The following is a 14,877-nucleotide window of genomic DNA, read 5'->3' as shown; positions in this document are numbered from 1 at the left end:
TTTATTCCCTATTTTCAGAAGTCTGATAAATCTTACTGACATCTTGATACTAAAGGATTATTGCCTCTTGTTTTGCATGTGACTTTAAAAGAGCTTTTTGTGTTTCTTTTTCTCCTTTTCCGATGTTCCTAGTCCCCTTCCTAACTTTCCCATCTTGCATACTTTCTATTTTATCATTTTTAGGTTTATATTTGAGGCTCACATCTTCATACTGGAATCCTTTTCCAAGGCTCCCCTCCAACTTCTACAATTCTACTTCTAGATTTTAAATTTATGTTTCAAGTTTTTGAATCTCCTATATTTCAACTTGTAATTTTAGTCTCAATACATGTCCTTCTTGATCAAGTTCTCCATTCTTCTTCTTCAAGGAGAATACTTGATCCTTCAACTCACTGATTTGTTAAGCTTGATATGATAACTCTTCTTTCATCTTTTGTCTTTCATCTTGCACTAAATTTAGATCCTCTTGCAACTGTGATGCCTTTTTCTCAGTAGTTTTGTATTCTGTAATTATTTCATTCACCTGCTTTGAACCTTGCAATTTTGTAACTTCCCCTCCATCCTATGCCTCTTATAAAGATAGTGCAACCCTATTACGCATATCTCTTTGTGATTTCTTTTGTCTGTCATAAGTGTTTTTTATAATTTCATCAACATCAAGATGACTCAATATGTTCTGTTGTTGAATTTTTCTTAGAAATGTCTCTGCCACGGTATAATACATTTGGCATAGTTCCCTAGATATGTGGCCACACCGTTCTGCTAAAGATCGATATGCTCTATAAAACTCTTCGACGAAATGTACAAGGTATGGTAATTTTTGTAGAACATGTATACACATTTTGCAAATGAATCTGCATCCTCTTCAATCATCTTCAACATGGCTTGGATATTGATACCCATATCTATCAAGTTTTCTTGAAGCCATTTAAAATTTTTAGGGCTCACATGGCTATCCCACCACTAAGAGGAAGGATGGTGAGATTTTGATTGCAAAATAGCTGCTTTTATCAGGCCACAGTATACAATATGTTGAGGTTGTAAAATTACTTCTTAATGAGGGCACTTCAGTTGAACGTTTTCTGGGATAAGAAAAGAACCAGGCCTTGATGCTACATGACAACTAATACTTGTACCTGTTGCAGCTCCCACATAGTTATTGCAATATTCCACACATTTAGAAAACAAAAGGCACCTTGAGGAGGCATAGATAAATCCATCGACACTTCATCCACCATCATGAATTTACAAGTAAATCGCAGTCATGCTCACTTAATAAAGTTGACTTAAGATTTCCAAAAGCTCCAAGTATTCTCTTTTAGATTAAACTTACTCAATTTCTCCACACACTAATTTCATATGCATTGAACCTATTATTAGATTCATCATCACTATCATTTGATGAGTTCCTCTCTCGTCTTCTCTAGGATTTTCCTCACATACAAAACCCTCTATTCGTGTTCTCAGCTTGAAAATTAGATTCTTACTCTGCCGAAAATAAAGTTTCTCCCCTCACTTAATTCTCTCAATTTTTCTACAAGATTCACCTTTTTCATAATACAAATTCACTCTAAACTACCTTTGATTCAGATACACACACACAAACTGGAACTTATCAATTACATATAACTAGAGACAATATAAAATAACATGAAATTCTTAATATATTCTGAATATACAAATTTTGTTGAATACCTGTTTGAATTTATGAATGTTTCTGAATTCATGTGTTTGAAACACAATGTTTAAAGCTGACTTGAGAAGACATTTAGTTGTTATGTTTATTTGTGTACGAATTATTATTATTTATTCGAAATATCTTTTGAGATTCCAAAGAAGGTAGTAGCTAAAAATTCCATGTATGTGGATACAATAAAACTCTTAGTGACAGAGTTATAATGAATTTCTATTTTTTTCATCCCTACCATAGGAATGGTGGGTTAGCCTTATCCTTACTTTCCAAATAGGGGGATGGTGTTTATTTGTAATCTTCTTAGCTATTGATTTATTATGGTACTGATGCTCCTAGTCTCTAGTCATTCAAGAGCAACCAAGTTACTGATTGTTATCCCAGTGATAGCAAAGATATTAAATACACCTTTGTGACTAAGATATTGAAAGTGCCAACTTACAAGAATTTAGATAAAGGCACTTGCTTGAATTGAGTCTCTAGTCGAGTGATTCAACTCCTTCCCCTAATGATGTTAGATAGATTTTTTTTCTTATATTCTTTCATGCAAGCAGTCTTGATTATTGAATGTTGCATACTTGGGTAGTTGGTGTATATTGATTCCCAACTCAATTTGAGGTAAATTGGAAGGTTGTTGTTGCTTTATTGGTCATATTTTTACTTAAGTTTTTGATGACTAATTTTTGTATCTTCTAATTAGTGTACATTTATTTTTGTAGGCATTTCTAAAATTTCTTAGGGAAATAACTTTATTTGAAGTATCAAATGAATGATTACGGACTCGATTCCAATTTTCTGGACCTATTGTCAATATCTGTTTGGAGACAACTGCAATATTCTTCAAAGTATCTTTTCATGGTTTCTGGACATGTTTAAGCATGAATTACACTATCTTGTTTCACTGTGTAACTATTTGGTTTTTCAGGTTCTTCAAGCTAATATGGGCTAATTAACATCACAAGATCTTGTGGAGGAAATGAAATGATTCCATTCTGCAACTGCTCATGTCAATCCCTGCGTATTCAGTGTTGGTGCTTCAGAACAATAATCATTTGAGGTTTTTGCAACTGATATCGAGGAAGAGGCAAACTCTTATTTTCAATAGACGTATATTGGGGATTTGACAATTGATGATGTGATGCAAAATCTTGCACATCTCAAGTAGTCATCTAAGAAGAGGTATCTTTCATTCTAACCAGTAAGTTAAGCTAATAGAATTCTCAATTATAAAAGAACTTGCTGAAAAATTTGTCTCTAGACATTGGAGTTTTTCTACTATGAGTTATTTCTATTTTATCTCTTCCTAACAATGATTGCCACATCCTCGAAAATTCAATAAACATGTAATTTTCACTTGAGCTATATTTTTATTCTGTTATTGATACCTAGAAAAGAAAGGTCTCAGAAAAATATCACTTCAGTTCAAAGTATTAGCTTAGTTTATTATCATTTCCATGTATAATTGCTTGAAAACAAGTCCATTTCTGGTTTTATTAGTTCTCTGGTCATTAATATCATTTCCCGATTCATTTCCTACTTCCAAGTCTTCTTTCCTAAAATTGTCTTGTATCTGGTTGATTTATAGCATACTTGAATGTGTGTGTCTACTTGACAATTAATATTGTGGCTCGATTAGTTAATTTAACAAAATAAACCTTTGTTTGCATGATAAAAAATCCTATTTGATGAATTTTTCCCAAGGTATCTAGAGAGAGAATTGGAAATTACCGCGATTCTCTTTGGTAATTTTTATTTGTTAAGCATTTTCATACCTCAATTTCTAGCTTTTGAACTTATGTTTTATATAAATATTGTGCATAAATATTAATTATTTTATTTCGTTAATTTTTTAATAAAATGCTTTAGTTTCTATTAATATGTACAATAAAAATTACATTCATTTTATACCAAAGGGGGTCATACAGACATCCACAACATGCATAGAGCTGATAATGAGTCTAATCATGATATCAAGAATGAAACCACCCAGTGCCAAGAAGTAAATATGTCTAAGGATGCAAAAGCTAACATGCCAAAGAACATAAAATGGAATCATCACATTATATGAATATCAATCATTTATGCAAATATATCTATGTACTTCACATACGATATCACAATTATATTTTATTACGTAGGTATAGAACAATTGGTCTTTGAACATTTTGTGAGTCTTGTTTCTCTGCTATTTTCATATGAAGGCATCATGGAAAGAACTCACCTCTATTGTTTGTACATCACGAACATCATATTTAAAAAGGATAGTAGCCCCTACCCCACACATACCTGGAGTTCCTTGAGAGGACCCATCAAATAATTCTCAGGCCTTCTCATAATCAATGCTTGGATCTTTGTGCCTTTTCTCACAGTGGCCTTCAACGTCCTTCAAATAGTTTATTTTTCATTCACGAGTAAAATGACTTTTGAAGCCAACTTCTTGAACACCTTTTATACTTCTTTTCCACCCAATTCTCGTGAGATTATGACTGAATGAGGTGTTTTTGAAATTGTGGTATTTTAAGAAGAATAGTGACTACCATAACACTGAATAGAACAAAAAATGTGGAATTTATTTAGAAGGTTGTGGCCTTGACAAAATTAGTATGCCCTAAGGTCACAATGAGTACATGTACATTGTAAGCATAATTGTTTTATTTTTGCTCTTTTTGATAATTATATTTTTATGTGGGTAGGAATACTTGAAAATAATTTCAGTAGAAATAGTAAAGCAAGTATTCACAAATGTGTTCGCTGGCAAGTGATTCAACTCCTTTGATCGAAGCCCACATGGATTCTACAATAGTTTCTTGTTTTGGTATTCTATAGGTCGTCCCTCTCACCTTGTGAATACAATTCCTCCTCGAAAAGAGCCTATGTCCAAATATATTTATTCTATGTAATACAACTCAATTTCAAGATCTGGCACTTTCACCCACTCAAGCCCTATGAAGACAATCTAGGGCATCTACTTCAACGTTTTAGCTCAACACCCCCACTACTCTAACCAAATATGGTCGCTAGACGCAAGGTGATGTCCTCGTTGCTTGGATCCATAGCTTGCATGCGTATTTCAAGAATTCTGCAGATATGTCCGAAGAGCATAGGCAACAAATTGTTCAGTATCAATCAAATGGTGTAGCATTAGCCTAGTGGAAATTATACTTTGAATATATATATATATATATATACTTCACTAAATTTGACACATCAAAGGCAATAAATCCACTTTTCTTCTGTATTCCACCTGGGATGTATTTTGTTGAGCGCTCCGTAGGTGTTTTTACCCCCAGGAATACGTACAAAATATTTTAGGACATTGACTACACCTCTAGTAGAGTCCTGCTTATATCGTTCAAAAATTTATTGAACTCTTCACCTGGTTCTAGATTTACCCTAAGTACTCTTGTTTAGAAATGTGATGGCTTTGTTTGAGAATACCACTATTGAACAAGCATTTCTTTGTGCCCTATCTTTTTAAATAAAAATCGATATCTAATATCATTCCCTACAATCTCGTAGCTTTGAACTACATCCCACATCAACCCCAACCTCTCCATCCTTAGCTCTAGCACTTATTGCATTTTCCTCTCCCTCTCATATTGGTTGTTTGTCTCTGTATTATAATACGCACACCCATTCTGCTACTGAGTGCAGAGATCACCAATGCCAATACATTGCTAAAATCATATTTACTGATAAGTAGCCTAGTCCTACTATAGAATTTCTTGACGTTCCTCCACAAAATGTTGGGTGTGGAGCCTGATTATCTTCTATATTCAAAGATATTGCCACATAGGACCACAATTCGAAATGGGGGTGGCAACGCCACCCGTAAAATATTCGCTGCAGGGGGGTTCCAAGGGGGGGCGACTATGACCTTTGGGAGCCCCCCCCTTGTGGGGGGTTTAGGGGGTAGTGCCCCTGAAGCTAAAAACAACTATAAAATTGCCTTGCAAAAGTATAGTAATTTCTAGTCAATCTGGGCCGTTCATTAGGCGGATGATCTGACGGTAGAAGTTATGTTTAGTTTAGTGTTTTTTTCCCTAGAAGGAAACCCCTCTCTTTGTATGAGGGTATTTGTATTTTGAGGCTGTGTGATAGAGGTGTATTCTGTGAGCGAGAAACGGAGAGGTGAGACTGTGAGAGAAAACAGAGGATATTACAGCGGATTTGCTGTAGGTTGTGTCTCTTCATTTTGCTGGATAATAGAAAGGAAGGACTGGTTGTTCGAGGTGGATGTAGCCCAAACTGGGTGAACCACATATATCTGTGTCTCTCTTGTTTTGTGCGTTTTCTGTGTTTATATGTCTGCAATATTTTATGTGTTCCACTGCTCCATAATATATAATTTTCTAACACAAAATGCTATGCCAGAGATCATTTCACCATTCAACCCGACTTTTGCAGATCCCTCACTACTTCTCATGGTTAGGGATCCATCCTAGCCCATTGACGATATCCTCTTTTTGTATAATTGTTACATCAAAGATAAATTGGCTACCCTCCTTCTTGATAATGGAAGCCAAAAGAACCTCATATTGCCATGATCTCATCAAATTCTTGCAGATACCCACTACCCCATAACCATTCTCTTATCATCTGGATTGGATCCAGAAAGACTATCCTCATGTTGGTTCATAAGTATTAGGCTATTATTTTTACATTGGTGTTTTCCATGACATCAACCATTGTGATGTATCTCTATATTGTTTCAACTTATTATTGGACATTGCCTGACAGCATGAACTCCAAGCCTTGTATGGTGTTGGGTGCAATATTGAATTCATCTGCCCTTTTTCTGATTCCTCTTATATTTGGGAATGATATTGCCTTTCAGGCAGCTCAGACAAATGTTTGTCCTTATGCATTATCCTCCCTATTAAATCTAAAAATAGTACATAGTCCTCTCCAACGCATCCCACACTAGGGTCTTATTGTCTCACACTTCCCCTCTTCCCCATCTCTCCATTTCCACCTCCATATATTCACATCCTCATCAGCTAACGCAATTGGCATGTTCTCCTAATGGACTCTCCAATCGTCACCCTGCATCACTTCCTAGGTCTCCTCTCCCTTCACTTCATTTGAACCTTATTATTCCACCTAGTCGTGCAGTGGTATCCATGTGTTCAACACATCACTAAAAAATAATAAAATACCTCCCAAAAAAACTCAACATCAATTATCTAGCTAGACTTATTTCATTTCTGTTGGTTTTAGTACACCTCTAAGTCCATTGGGGAGGCTAGAAAAATATAATGTCAAATCATACAGTAGGTGCAGACTTTGCTAGATGTTTCAAAGGGATTTCATTTGTTCAATTCAATTCATCCAACACCCAAACAGTTGCACAAGTGGTTTCATTATACAACACTCTACACCATATCTCTAGAATCAGCTTCAAGAATTTTCCATCCATTGCATTATTCCACTGTCTCTTCACCACATGTCCAGGAATTCTACAATGATGATGCAAAGCTGGCCCAGCTTTGTCACCCTTGCACTATTATTATTGCCCACATTTTCTTCTACAATGGTCCTTTTGCTCAACCCCGCTTAATTTTTATGGATGCATAGGCTTGTGCATAGGTATTAGGGTACACCATAGTACCCTATTATTTTTTCTACTTTATCCATTTTGTGAATATTGTTGTTCCAAAACCGTGATGCTTTCGAGTTAAATTTGGAGGATCTAATGTGTTGCAAATGTTCATCCCAACATGAAAATTCTCCATAACAACTTCTCTTCATGACACCATAATCATTGGTTCCTAGGCTTATTGGATAACTTAAATAAATAAATGCACCTCAATTTAGTTATGTGCATATTTATTTTGGTTAAGTTTGGCTTAGTCCAAATGGACCTTTTTATAAATATTATATAAGGAACTTTCCTTAGGTATGAAAGTAGGCTATCTATTCCATTTCCTATTATTTTTGGGCTTGTCTCTTGTTTTGTTACATTTTCTACACGAGGTTTCATTATTCCACATAAACAAGAGATAAGTGAAACATCATCATTCAAACTTGCAGTGAGGTTTCATTATTCCACATCAATAAGAGATTAGTGAAACATCATCACTCAAATTTGGAGTGAGTCTAATGAATATCAGAAAATATCAAAATGGTTTTATCTATGATATTTTCCTTGTAATTTTCATTATACTTTTAATGCACATTTTTCAATTTGAAAGTGATTGCTTGTAAAGTTCTCTGAAGGTCTTGTTGTAGACCAAGGATTTTGTATTTTCTCTTGTTTGATTGTTGGACTACCAATTCCAAGGAAAACTATAAACATGTGCCCTTTGGATAGATATTAGCAAATACTTGTCTTGGTGTTAATTGAGTGACTACTTGAATTGGTGTATCTCTTTTCAGGACAGCATAACACAACTGGACACTTTGCCATATATGTTGTTGGGAAACAAAATTTATGTGGATGGGGGAAACAATAGTGGTAATTATTGGAAATTAACATATCCTATCATCTTGATTTGGCACTATTGCAAATAGTTACTGCTTGCAATGCATTTGGGTTCTTGTTATAAATCTGAAGTTTACTTATGTAATATCACTACAATTGTGGTACAAGTTTCTGAGCTGAAAGAATAACATGGTGTAAATATGAAGGTATCCCCTATTTTGAAACATCAACTAACAGGATTACCTCTTTGATGCAACATTTTTATCCATAGCCAACTTTGCATTTAAGAATCAACCTAAACATGAACTGCAAGCTATCGTGACAATTTCCTTCTATAACTTGAATCAATGTCTTCTTTCAATTCTATATCTATAAGCTATCGTGACAATTTCCTTATATAACTTGAATTAGTGTCTTCTTTTAGTTCTATATCTGTAAGATGTTCTACTCGATGAGTTTAGCTACATGCTTGAATACAATTTTCATTAGGTTTTGTGCTTGGTTGGAATTACTTTTGTTTTGCAGCTATTTTTTAGGCCTTCCTTGGGCTCTTCCGAAATCAGAGCCTCAAACAGCTTTTGTGGATGTTAATGTCAGTGCAGGGGTATTTTCTTTTATATTGATGAACAATTTTATAGGCATCTTCTCATTCCCAATAGGAATTTTTTGGGCATTAACAAGTTGGTAGATTGTGTCTTAGTGAATAACACCACCAAAATCATGACAAGTGATCCAAGGTATCTCGGGATTTCCTTAAGAGTTTGGTTTCTTGTTCTATCCTAGTGTTTGATCTTGGCCATTCATTTTTACATGGTAAATGCCAACTACTAACATTAACATAAAGAACGATGATTTATCTCTTCGTCTTCATTATTAAAAATTAAAATCTACAGTTGTAGTGAGCCATGCCCAATTTTTAAGGCCTTCCTGCACCATTAGAAAAACAAATTGTGTCTCTAACTCCTAACACCCTTAGACCTTGTAGCACAACGTTCAATTTCCTAGACGACTTTCACACTATAATATTGGTTAGAGCTTTCAAATTGATGTATTGGGAACCTTTAGTTAGAGTTTCAAATGAGTTTCAACCTTGCCATAGTGTGCACTCCCATTAGAGTTCCAAATGAGTTTCAGGCTGACCTTCCCTATACAACGTCCTTCTTTTCTCAAGTTCATGGTTGACGATTTATGCAATGCTATATGTTTTGTTGTTTTAAATTTGTTTGTACGCATCTCCTTTTAGTAGTACTTCTTAGTTTAAATGTCGAAATATACAATAGTTAGTGTTTTTCTTATAGGATTTAAATTTGAAACTGAATCATGATTAAATTTCACACCAATCAAGTTATTTACACTTGTGTAAGTTTCAAATATTCTTTATAATATTTTTTAACTTTATATATTCTCTATATACATCCTTGGCTTATATATATATATGTACATTTGAAACCAATTTTAGATGACTTGTCCATAGCCAAATTTCCCATGCATCTTTTAAATTATAGATTATTGGAAAATTGAGTTTATCGATTATGCCATTATGTGTCAAAAGTTTCCTTTTTTTTTTAAATCAATGCCTATATATGCAATTATAAGGATTGTGATAATTTAGATAATTCTTTAAAGGGTGCTAGCTCAATGGAAGAGAACCTCCCTTATAAGCAGGAAATTGGTGGTTCAACTCCACTACATCCTAACATGAATTAATCAATGATATTGCGGTTTATTTTTAATTAAATATTTTTTATATTGATTTATTTCAATGGTGAGATTTTTCTATATTCATTGTTCTATAGTCTCTAAAGAGATAAAAATGATATTGTATTGTCTTTAAATATAGTTTTTTATTGTCTCTAGAGAGACAATAGCTAGGATTAAAGACAAAATTTCTCTATTAAGACAATATGTCTTTAATCCCAATTACTGCCTTTCAAATGACAAAAATGAACAAGGGGACTTTTAAGACAATTTTTTGGTAAATTGTCTTAAATTGAGACAAAAAAGAAGCTGTGTATTGTCTTAATTATTGTTGGATGCCTCAAATACTTTTTATATTGATTTCTTTCAATTGTGAGATTTTTCTATATTCATTGTTCTATAGTCTCTAAAGAGATAAAAATGATATTGTATTGTCTTTAAATATAATTTTTTATTGTCTATAGAGAGACAATAGCTAGGATTAAAAACAAAATCTCTCTATAAAAACAATATGTCTTTAATCCCAATTATTGTTTTTCAAATGACAAAAATGAACAAGGGGGCTTTTAAGACAATATTTAAGACAATGTTTTGGTAAATTGTCTTAAATTGAGACAAAAAAGAAGTTGTGTATTGTCTTAAATATTGTTGGGTGCCTCAAATACTTTTTATATTGATTTCTTTCAATGGTGAGATTTTTCTATACTCATTGTTCTATAGTCTCTAAACAGATAAAATGATATTGTATTGTCTCTAAATATAGTTTTTTATTGTCTCTAGAGAGACAATAGCTAGGATTAAAGACAAAATCCCTCTATAAAGACAATATGTCTTTAATCCTAATTATTGTCTTTCAAATGACAAAAATGAACAAGTGGGCTTTTAAGACAATATTTAAGACAGCTTTTTGGTAAATTGTCTCAAATTGAAACAAACAAACAAAAAAAATGTATTGTCTTAAATATTGTTGGATCCCTCAAATACTTTTTATATTGATTTCTTTCAATGGTGAGATTTTTCTATATTCATTGTTCTATAGTCTCTAAAGAGATAAAAATGCTATTGTGTTGTCTTTAAATATAAATTTTTATTGTCAGTAAAAACAAAATCTCTCTTTGAAGACAATCTGTCTTTAATCCCAATTATTACCTTTCAAATGACCAAAATGAACAAAAGGGATTTTAAGACAATATTTAAGACAATTTTTTGTAAATTGTCTTAATTGAAACAAAAAAATAAAAATTTATGTATTGTCTTAAATATTGTTAGATGCCTCAAATTATTGTCTTAAAATAATGATTGTATTATAAATTGTCTTTACACAAACAATTTTTTAAGACAATGATTTGAAACACCCAACAATATTTAAAACAATACACAACTTTCTTTTGTCTCCATTTTACCACAATTTACCCAAAAATTATTTCCAATATTATATTACAAATCCCCTCCGTAATGGTATTGAACGTCATTCGACTCTGTAATCCACGGTTTCAATCGAACGCATGCAGCATTTTTTTTGCCAGACAAGTGGGCGCACAATTCACAGAATATCAATATCAGTGTGTGGGCGCACAATTCACCGAATATCAATATCAGTGTGTGGGATAATAGTGACGCAACTAAAGAAATCGCGAGGCATGAGGAAAATCAGGAAGCGCAAGGGAAATAAATAGTTTGCATGGCCCGAGGTTCATTGGCATTAGCTCTGATACTGCGCTACTTTTGTAGTGCGATATTCTTTAATGGGTCAGCACGCCATTGGCTACTACGTGCTTTATTTTTATTCTTAAATTCTCTTGAATTCTACTTTAGACTACTGTACTGGTTATTTACGTTTGGTTTGCGTTCCATGTATGTGTGTTTGTTAGAGGAAAGCCTGTAATTTTGTTGCAGAGATGAGCAAATACAAACCTTTCCTGGTAGGTTTTGGTATCCAGGTTGGATATGCTCTCTTGATTATAATTTCAAAAGCTGCCCTTAGCAATGGCATGAGCCACTTTGTTTTCGTGGTTTACAGGCATCTAATCACTGTAGTTTTCTTAAGCCCTATCGCTTATTTTCTTGAAAGGTAATTTCAAAATCTTGCAGTGCTTGACAAATCTAGTATTTTCAAGAAACTTTAAGTTTGATCACATCATCGTCGGCATAGAATTGCAGATTGATCTTTCCCGTTTATTATCATATTGCAGGAATGGGCGGCCATCTCTAACGTTTTACATCTTGTGTAGGATTTTCATTCTTGCTTTATGTGGGTATGTTGAAGGTTATTTTCTAATGGAATTGGTTTCTATGAACAAGTTGGGTGATTCTAAATTTTGGAAATATTTTAGAATTTAATCCACTGAAATGAAACTAAGCTAAACAATTGATTACAAAATATTCCACGAGTTAATTAAGTTCAACTAGATCTTAACACATTAATTACCATCGTACAATATTGCAGGATAACTATCAGCCAAAACTTGTACTTTGCGGGGATTAATTATACATCTGCAACATTGGCGTCCGCGTTGTTCAATGGGCTACCTGCGATAAACTTCATAATGGCCGTCATGTTCAGGTATGGTCAGGGTTTTTTCTATTTTTCCAGGCAGCATTTATACTTGTATATAATAACATGGCGATTTGATTTTGCATTCCTGTGGAATGAGTTCAGATTGGAGAAATTTAGCGTTAAAAGTTTGCCAGGTCAAGCCAAAGTGTTTGGTACGGCAGTTTGCATAGGCGGAGCGGTGATTGTGAGCCTGTACAAGGGTCCTGTTATACCAACACCTTGGTCTCCTCGCGGCCATCTCCAAAAAGCTAATATCATTTCAGGCGACACAGCTGATATCAAGGAGTGGACCAAGGGTTGCCTACTTATAGTGATTGCTCAGATAGTCCGCTCTGCATGGCTTGTTCAGCAGGTTTCCAAAAACTCTAACCTCTGATTCGATTAGGGCACAACTATTTTTTGAAGTTATATTGGAAGATTCGATTAGGTTACAATGTTTCTATGGTAGATTGAGGAATATTGTGCATTTTGATAATCATGAGTCAAACTAATTTTGGGATATCTAAATCCCAGAATTTAGTATAGTTATTCCAAGTATTCCAATTATTATAATTGATTTTTAAATTAGTTTTTAATTTAAATTTGAATTAGTGATATAATGCTTTTATTTTTGTTTATCAAGTAAAAAAATTATTTTTACTATTAAAATTGAAATTTAAAGTCATAACCTTATTGAAAACAATATATATTATTATTATTAACCATTATACACCATCAAAATATACTTAAAATCTTCCAAAATAATTTCAAAACTCCATCCAAAAAAATACAAATTCTTACACTACTCCATCATCAAAAGTTAAAATCTTAAATTGGCAGTTTCGACCTTCTTTTATAGCAAATACATCTATGTATAATATATTTATTTGTCGTAGTGTTTAAATACTTAAAAAAAAATTAAAAAAAAATTATTAAAATATTTCTTGGTAAAATAAAAGAATTTAATATCACTCGGATGTCAATTTCAATGTTAACTTAAAATATGAAATATTTGAAGTATCGCTAATTATTAATTGTTCCCATTTTACTAAAATCTTCGCATATATTCTCGATAACTTTTCACTGAATTTCAAATATTTAATAATTGATCGGATAAAGATTTCTTATTCCAATTTTAATTTTTTATATTCAGAAGACTGTCGTTTCCTATTTGGTTTGCAGGATATCATTGTAAAGCTATACCCAGCTCCACTGTCAATGACAACCCTAACGTGCTTTTTAGGCACGCTGCAATCAGCTGTGGTAGCTTTCGCTTTTGAAGGAAATGCTGCATGGTGGACCCTCGACTGGGACAACCAATTGTTGAGCATCGTCTATGGAGTATGCCTATACATTTTATTCCTATTCATTAATTATTATTCAAAATGAATTTAATATTTTGGCTGGCAATCTTAAATTTTGAATTATGAACTAAATCAATGGTTTGACTTCTATATCTTTCATGTTTGTGAAATTTTCAAGCTAAACAATCCATCATGTTTATGAAATTTTCAAGCTAAACAATCAGATCTAATATTTTTATAACATGCAGGGAGTTATGATTTCAGGCGCTGTGTTCTACATGCTGATATGGTGCAGGAGCAAAAAAGGGCCAGTGTTTCCAGACATGTTCATTCCTGTGACGCTAATAACGGTCTCCATCTTGTCAAAGTTCATTTTCTTCGAACACCTTCATTTGGGAATGTGAGCGTTTGCACCAATATCTTATTGAACAAATTTGCAAAATTTATAAAACATTAACCATATGTATTAAACATTAACCATATGTATTAACCATATGTAACGATTCCTGCAGTGCCGTCGGAGGAATTTTGCTTGTGACAGGTCTTTATACAATTCTTTGGGCCATGAGGAAGGACGTGTAGGCAGATATAGTAAGACAATGCAACTTAAAAGCTCCAATAAAATCAGTGCAGGAATTGAAGATGGAGACCAGAGGCATTGACAGTCTGACATAATACAAGCCAAACCATAATATCGTGGAAAATAGGTAATATAATGGCTGAGATTGCCATGGTAATATAATGGCTGAGATTACCATGGCAGCTCACTGTTACTATTTAGTGGAAATTGAGACTTAGCGGAGGCTCATCACTATTTCTCGGTTCCTGAAACCTTAAGGAAAGTGACATAAATAACAGTGTTTGTAAATCTGTTCACAATGATTAATTATCACCATAGACATACTTCTGTTGTCAAATAGTATTACAGTTCAAGTAAATCACATGAAAGCATTTGCAGAATACAAAATTCTTGCCGGGGAGTCCATTGGTGTGGTGGCCTTAGGTATGGTTTAATGGTAGTGGTGCATATATGAGAATACAATCTGCCTGGTGTCATAGGTGTTTGAAGGCAGCTTGTAATATTGAATTTCGCTGATATTGTGTATGGTTCATTTTCCTGATCAATTTTTTTTTAAAGATGTAGCTTTATTAGCGTAGATTTTCAGAGTTAGTGATGATATTGTTAATAATATTTGGGAGTGAAGTCTATGAATTAATTTAAAAT

The 14,877-nt window shown here is 33.4% G+C and overlaps 1 protein-coding gene across 1 annotated transcript; it reads left to right on the top strand.

Moving 5' to 3' along the window:
* The first annotated feature begins 11,710 nt into the window (after positions 1-11,710).
* Positions 11,711-14,234, top strand: LOC149219492 (WAT1-related protein At5g64700-like). The gene is made up of 7 exons (XM_089386833.1): positions 11,711-11,883; positions 12,005-12,067; positions 12,259-12,375; positions 12,472-12,721; positions 13,531-13,689; positions 13,901-14,052; positions 14,165-14,234. The coding sequence occupies exons 1-7, from the start codon at positions 11,711-11,713 to the stop codon at positions 14,232-14,234; spliced, it is 984 nt and encodes a 327-aa protein (XP_089242959.1).
* Positions 14,235-14,877: the final 643 nt, after the last annotated feature.

This window comes from Pinus tabuliformis, chromosome Q, assembly GCF_031772625.1.
Source record: "Pinus tabuliformis cultivar Carrire ecotype Pingquan chromosome Q, CPIR1, whole genome shotgun sequence".
Taxonomy (NCBI): Eukaryota; Viridiplantae; Streptophyta; class Pinopsida; order Pinales; family Pinaceae; genus Pinus; species Pinus tabuliformis.
This window is presented reverse-complemented; position numbering and strand designations above follow the sequence as displayed.